The 7,838-nt window shown below is 36.7% G+C and overlaps 1 protein-coding gene across 1 annotated transcript; it reads left to right on the top strand.

The window, feature by feature from the left end:
• LOC133716312 (uncharacterized) lies at window positions 1-3,627 on the top strand. Its single transcript, XM_062143020.1, has 8 exons — window positions 1-6; window positions 528-838; window positions 1,557-1,615; window positions 2,161-2,331; window positions 2,509-2,555; window positions 2,667-2,784; window positions 2,907-3,046; window positions 3,133-3,627. Exons 1-6 carry the CDS (start codon window positions 1-3, stop codon window positions 2,715-2,717), a joined length of 645 nt encoding a protein of 214 aa, XP_061999004.1. The 3' UTR covers window positions 2,718-2,784; window positions 2,907-3,046; window positions 3,133-3,627.
• Window positions 3,628-7,838: the final 4,211 nt, after the last annotated feature.

Below are 7,838 nucleotides of genomic sequence, written 5' to 3'. Positions count from 1 at the left end.
ATGGAGGTGTCTTAAAACAACAAACCTCTCCTACTCATCCTGAGCAAATTGTTTGATATTATTCTGGAGTCTGGAACCAATCACAACGCAATTACAGTACTATTAAAAAAGAGATTTTATCTATTGTTTTATGTATTAGTAAATTTCAAGATGATTTATTAAATCAAAAATTTTTAGTCAGAGTTGATTGCAAAAGTGCTAAAGACGTTTTAGAAAAAGATGTTCAAAATATTGCCAGTAAACAAATCTTTGCTAGATGGCAAGCAATTTTAAGTATTTTTGATTTTGCTCACACAACAGGTCCTAAAATGACTATTATACCCCTCACTTTTTATTTTTTTTTTCTCTCTCTCTACATTCATATATATATATATATACACACACACACATATGTGTGTATATATATCTATATATATATATATATATATTTACTATATACTAAAGTTGAGTTCCACTGTTCTACTGTTCCTAAGGCAACAGTAAGGAACAGTTCACGGGGCTTAGGAACAGTCAGGAACAGTTCGTAGGACCGGAAAAGACCGTTCTGCCCTCATTTGGGATTTTTTTGTTCCGCTGTGTATCGATCTGATCTTCCGCTCTCTTCTAGAGCCGGCTACTCTAATCCCTCACACGCGAGTCAAAATCCACCTCAATACCCAAAAATCAGTACAAAAAGAGCTACTCAAAGAGTCGCAGAACATAGTGGAGAGTCAAAATCCACCTCACAAAGAACTGTGTTGACGACCATAACTTCCAAAACAGAGCCGACCCAGAAGTTGGTTTTCTCAGACGAGCACAAAGCCACCATCTTTGCTGCAGATCCAAGCTCAGAACCAAGGTTAGCAATTGAATTTTCAGGGTATTGACTCTTCGAGATGATCGGTTTTAGCTTTCGATAAAAACTGTTTTTGTTTTTTTTTTTCTCCGGATTTGTGGCTTTTTGAGAATTTGATTTGAAATCTCTTCTGGGTTGTATAATTGATTGGTCAAGGATTGGATTTGAAATAGAATTCTCTGTGTTAGCAATAGAATATCTAAATCAGTATATAGCAGGTTTTATTCATCCTGCAGTTGGCACTTTTGAATGCGAGATATTGATTCCAATTGAATAATGTGTAAATTAGGACTTTGCAATTGTATAGTACTTTCATTATTTGTTAATTTAGGATAGAACAATGTATAAAAGATTTGCTCTGAAAGTGGTTTGAATTATCTGTTCAGTCTGATATTTTATAATACAACACTGATTTCACAGCAGGATTTCCTGAGTAGCTTCTTTGGAAGAATGATCGATTTTTTTTTTTTTTAATACTAGGAACACAGTGTTATGTGATTCTAGGAAATACCCTTTGAAAGAACCGTTTGTGGAATTGTTGAAAGGGAGCTTGAATACTTTTCCCAATGCATTCACCTATCCTGATAGAACACTTGAATACTTTTAATACTTATGAAAAGTTTTATCATGTATATTGTATTGACAATTTTGGACGTGCTGAATGTTTCTCCTAGCACTAGGAAATGATGATTGACTATGTTGTTGTCCCTGTGGCTTCCAGTTTTGGCCTTGAAGCGGATTACAAATACTTGACGAGATCAATCAGGGAATTTTTGACAGGTGCGTTTTCCTTGGTTTGCTTTTAGCAGCATGCTTTTACCAGAAATTTTGAAATTGTTGCTGTTAGTTGAAGCTCTCTTTTTTCGAGGCATTTAGGCTTGGTTTAATCAGTAGTTGAGTAGATAAAAGGTACTTAAATTAAGAAATTTATGTGAATACAGGGGAGGAGTTGGAGAAGCTCACTTTAGATGTAGGTTTTTCTGATGCAAGATATTATGATTAAAAATTAGAAAGATGAAAAAAACAGAAAAGCTGGAATCTTAGTTGACTTGAATTAAAACATGATTGATTAGGTGAAGCCCAAAATGTTAAGTCGTTGAGCTTACATTCATATTGATCCCATATGTATGTGAGCTGCATGGTTTTAAATTATAAATTAAGCATTATGAAGCCTACTGGAAAGAAGTTATGCCAAGTGAAGTCGACAATATTTTTTTTCAACCATGAGTCTATGCATTGGTTTAGGAAAAATTTTCTGATCATTCAATAGAAGGATTCCACTGTATGATATATATCTTATTAAGCATTCTTATCTTTTAGATCAGGTCGCATATATGTGATCGACACAAAAACAGATCCAGAAGCTCCCTCTCTGCATAAAGTTGTTGACCCTGAAGACATCGTACAGAAGATTGGATTGGCATACCCACACACATCTCACTGCCTTGCATCTGGTGATTTCTTCTCCTTGACTCAGAGTTTAATGTCAAGGGAAGGTAATGCCCTCTGTTCCAGTTTTCTACTACTCTATCTTCGTTGGTTGGTTATTTGTTTTTATTGGTTGGTTGTTGGTTTGTCTAAAGAAAAGGGGTACAATTTTGTTTGTTTGATTCTTTTTTCCTTTCATTTTCCTTTTAACAATTTTTTTTTGTCTTTTGACTTGGTTTGTGCAGGTTTCTCAAGCTATATTAAGTTCTTTTTTGAATCAGTTTGTGGAGAGGTTTGTGATTTCAGGGGAAATTTTAAGTATTATGTTTTCAATTTGTATGTTGGTTGATTATAGTGACTACTATATTGGACTCTATTCATGAGGATATATCTTTTGCTGCAGGTTTATCGTCTGGGAGACTGTCACCTCTTTTATCGAAAATGTCCAAGATAACTGTATTTCTTTGTCAAGTCATTGTATCTGATGAACTCTGGCTTGGCCTTGACACCTGCTACCACAGGTGTGTGGAATTTTTCCGTTTCTTTTACTCAACATGGAAATAGTCAATTTCTATTATGACTGATGCTTGGATGGATGAGTCAAAGCCTTATTTTCTTTCTCATTGTGTATTCAACTTTACAGTTTGGAATGAGATCCAGAAGTCATCACTGTCATCTGTTTGACTTGGAGAATGGTAGTATGAGCAACATTGGGTATTCTCAGTTGTTCCAGACCCCCATCAAATTGGCCTACTAATTGATGTCCAGCTGTATCCTTTGAATGTAAGTTCAAATCTTTTGTTGTTACTTTATTATAATTCTTATTGGTTACACAATTTTAAGTTTGTATTTTTTATTTCCCTGAGCAGCCATTAGATATGTCAAAATGCATAGTTAAGGAACAATCGGCAGGAACAATATTTTGGGGCTTTGAAGAAGTAACCCTATTACAGGGAGGAGATAACCCTTTGATTTGTGTATAACGTGGCTCAACTCCTTTATGCTGGTTTTAGAATTTAGCTTTTTTCAAGTAAAGCTAGCTTATGTGGTTAGTTAATTCTCTGAGCACAGTCTCTTAAACATAAAGCACACTAATGCTTATAATTTGGTGATGAGAGCTTGACAACAGAACAGATTGTTGTAGCAAGTGAACATGACTCTAAGAGGTCATATACATGGTCGTATACAGTACCCCGGAACTGTGTTGATCAATCTAGCTAGAAGGATTCCCTTTTTGAAGCATCTTTCTCCTACTTTGCTTTTGGACCTTGCTTTTGTAGACATGTAATGTATCTAATAATTGTAAATGCAATATTTCTGACCTAAATCATATTGACAATATACAAACATCTTCTTCACCTCAATCAACACTTTTTTTTTTCATTTCATTCGTAGAAGGAAGTTTCAAATGTAGAACCCCGCAGCAACGCGCGGGTAATCTTGCTAGTATATATACATATGTGTGTATATATATATATAGAGAGATATATATATATATATATATATATATATATATATATATATATATATATACACACACATATATATATGTGTGCGTGTGTGTGATGCCCCGGAAATTCGTATTTATTTTCCGAGGATTTTCCGGAATTTAAATTGTGGTTATCGGACAGTTTCGTGGCTCGTGGATGGAGCGGAAGTGTTTCGGGCGAATAATTATTCAGGAAGCGTCATTTAGGGGGGGCGCAAGGGTTGAATTTTTATTCGTTGGGATTCTCCAAAAACTTCCTTCACGAAAGTTGTAGAGCGCGTCGATACGAGTTCGTGGACATGCGGAATGCAGAAATCGGAGTTCGTATGAAGAAGTTATGGGCTTCGGAAAAACTTTCCATTTTAGTATAAAAGGATGGAAATTTCCGGAAATTGCAAAAGAGCCCAGATTTCCCAAAAAGGAAACCCGAGCCCAGTTTTCTCTCTCGGACCCGCGCGCAGGCAGCCACTTCATCGGCGTCGTGGTAACCTGGATTTCTATTCTGAGGACCAAGTGGTCCGAAGTTTGAAGGTTACAGTGGTAACCTGGATTTCTATTCTGAGGACCGAAAGGTCTGAAGTTTGGTCGTAAGGTTGAACCTCGGCAGAGGTGACACGTTACGATTCAGTTATTCTGATGACCGATGGGTCTGAAGTTTGGTCGTAAGATTGAACCTCGGAAGAGGTGACAGGTTACGATTCAGTTGAGCTCGAGTCTGTCGTAGTTCAGAGAAGGTTTTTGGGGTTTTTCGTTTGTGTTTACGTGAGATTGGGATTTCTATGAATTCTATTGTTTTCTTTTAATGTAATCTCCAGAACTAAGTTATATGCTGGGATTACTACTTTTTGAATTATTTGTTTTTATGTAATCTCCAGAACTAAGTTATATGCTGGGATTACTACTTTTTGTATTGTTTGTTTTTAATGTAATCTCCTGAACTAAGTTATATGCAGGGATTACTGTCTTTTGAATTGTTTGTTTAATGTAAATTCCTGAACTAAACTCTATGCAGGGATTTATATGATTTCTTTTGTTTGTTTTCATGTGATCTCCTGAACTAAGTTTCTATGCAGGGATTACTAATTTTGCTTAATTCTTATTGTGAGTATAGTTGTGGGTTGTGATCTGTAGTGATTGGAAAATGAGTTGGAGATTGTGGGAAGTGAGATAAAATGAATTGAGAGTCAGAGCATGTGGGTTTTAGTTGGGTTGAAATTATTGAGCATGATATTGATTAATTTGAACTTGATGTTTGGTTGCGTTTTGTGGAATTAAATATTGTTGCTGTAATTATCTCACGAGCTGAGAAATTATAAGCATGAGTGACGTGAGTCACTTTATTTGAGTTTACTCATACGGGCTGAAAAGCTTACCGGGTTTGTTGTTTACATTCCCGGTGCACTATTCTATGGTGTAGGGGTTATTGTGCAGGTTAAAATATCGGGTGATCGTTATCGAAGCTGAGGTGGACTTTCCGTCACGTGGGTGTAGAAGGGCGCTTATACTTGTAGTCTTCCGCTGTGTAGTGAGTTGGTGAGAGTGGTTACACGTTGAATTGATATTCAGTTTAATTTGTAAACTATTGTAATGTAATATGTGACTCTAAAGAACGAGTCGGTATTGACATTGTGAGTTTAGTTTGTTTGTTGCTTAGTTTAAATGAGTAATTTTCTATGTGTGTTTTCTTGTGTTTGTTCTCGCGTTTCGGATTTGAATTCCTTTATTCAAAATTCGGGGTGTGACAGTTCTCTCTCGTCCGGCCACCGTTTGCTTCGATTCAAAAGTGGGTTTTGCTCGCCTCAATCCCCTCTAGAGGTCTGTGGAAGGATTGAAGAGAGATTCGAGCTGTGGAGGGAGCTACATCGACTGGAAGTGGCCGCTTCGGGGATGAAATCGCCTTGATCGGAGTCGGAGATTCCGGCCACCTTTGCCGGTGATTCTTGAGGGCTTTTGGAGCTTGGAGGACGTTGATGCTTCCCACAAGGTGGCTTGCATCGATTCAACTCGTGGAGGTCGAATTTTGGAATTGAAATTCTAGGGTTTCAATCAAGCTGTTTTGTTCTAAGGTACTTGACGAGGTATCCTTGGACGGTTGTTTTGTGGTGTGGCTGCCTTGTTCTGTATTGAAGACGCAGCGGGAATTTCAAGGTGAGTAAATCTCGCGATATGTGTTATGAGCCTAGTTACCATATTGTCTTGGAGTTATGGGATTAACTGTGACTATAGATGGTATTAGTGGCATTTCTGAAGGGATGACTATGTGTGTATATATATATATATATATATTATGGGGTATATATATATATACATATGTATTCATGTATTAATGACATTTCTGAGTGGATGACTATGTGTGTACATATATATATTATGGGATATATATATATACATATGTATTCATGTATTAGTGGCTTCGTGGTGAATCCTTGTGATGATTGTCATGTAAAGCTTGTGTAAGAATATCTGTGTGATGAATCGATGACATCAATATGATGAATCTTTGTGATGAATCGATGACATTAATATGATGAATCTTTGTGATGATTGTCATGTAAAGCTTGTGTAGGAATATCTGTGTGATGAATCGATGACATCAATATGATGAATCTTTGTGATGATTGTCATGTAAAGCTTGTGTAGAAATATCTGTATAGCTTGTGTAGGAATATTTGTGTGATGATTGCTATCTGTGTGATGACTAGCAATGAATCTATGTGATGATCGCTATCTATGTGATGACCAGTGATATCTGTGTGATGAATATGTGTGAGGATCGTTATCTGTGTGATGACTGGCGATATCTGTGTGATGATTAGTTGGATGATCGCTATCTGTGTGATGACTGGTGATATCTGTGTGATGATTAGTTGGATGATCGCTATCAGTGTGATGATCAGTAGGATAATGGCTATCTGTGTGATGATCGGTGAAATCTGTGTGATGATCAGTGTGATGACAGCTCGGTAGCGGAGCTGAATTGTTATTAAGTTAACAATAATCGAGAAGACTACTGTGATGGTCGGGGCTACCTACAGACGTCAGAGTATGGGATTACGATGACTACTTTGACTTGAATTGCTTGACTTAATGTGACCTCCTGAACTAAATTATATGCAGGGGTTACTATGAATTGTTTTGCTTGTTTTGAATTGTGATTGCCTTGTTTTCTTCTTGATTTGATTGATTGTTGGTTTGATTTATCTTGAAGGCCATAGTGGTGACGATTGTGCTCTATGTGAGGATAGAAAGGTGATTCATTGTTTTCACCTTTGATGTCGTGTTGATGACAAAGGCTCCTAGTGGGGAGGGAATGTGTCACGCCCCGAATTTTGAATAATAAATTCAAATCCGAAACCTGAATAATTACAATTACAAAAAAACAAATCTCGAAACTTCGAGTTCATTATTACAATTCACTCTCACAATATATTATAAAGCTCAAATGAGCATAACACACCTCACAACTTACAATTGTTGTAAAACTCTAACAATTGCTCTAACCGCACGATCACCGTCCTGGTTCTCCTGTCCTGTAGGATTACCCGCTACACAATTTGAATAGTGTACCGGGAGTTGCAACAACACAAAACCCGGTAAGCTTTTTACAGCCAGTATGAGTAAACAAGAAAGAACTGTTGATTTATTAGATTTCAAGACTACCACAAACCCACGTTACTTTCTCACTCTCATATATATATATAGACACTTATGAGTTACTCTCAATTTAGCTCATAAGATCACTCACTCTCATATATATATGTAGACACTTATGAGTTACTCTCAATTTAGCTCATAAGATCCCTCACTCTCATATATATATATAGACACTTATGAGTTACTCTCAAATTCGCTCATAAGATTTCCCAACATTTGGTAGACAGACTCATATATATATATATAGACCCTTATGAGTTACTCTCAATTTCCCTCATAAGGTTACCATATATATATTGACACTTATGAGTTACTCTCAATTTCACTCATAAGGTCACTCCACATTTGGCAGACAGACTAGAGCTCTAACTGAACGTAACCACTCGTCCGGCCACAGACGTGATTACGATTTAATACTATTAATAACCACCA

This window comes from Rosa rugosa, chromosome 6 (assembly GCF_958449725.1).
Source record: "Rosa rugosa chromosome 6, drRosRugo1.1, whole genome shotgun sequence".
In the NCBI taxonomy this organism is placed as follows: domain Eukaryota; kingdom Viridiplantae; phylum Streptophyta; class Magnoliopsida; order Rosales; family Rosaceae; genus Rosa; species Rosa rugosa.
This window is presented reverse-complemented; position numbering and strand designations above follow the sequence as displayed.

Coding starts and splice junctions, on each gene's coding strand:
- LOC133716312 (XM_062143020.1), top strand. Junction 839..1,556: donor GATCCAAGCTCAGAACCAAG/GTTAGCAATTGA, acceptor TGTGGCTTCCAG/TTTTGGCCTTGAAGCGGATT. Junction 1,616..2,160: donor AATCAGGGAATTTTTGACAG/GTGCGTTTTCCT, acceptor CTTTTAGATCAG/GTCGCATATATGTGATCGAC.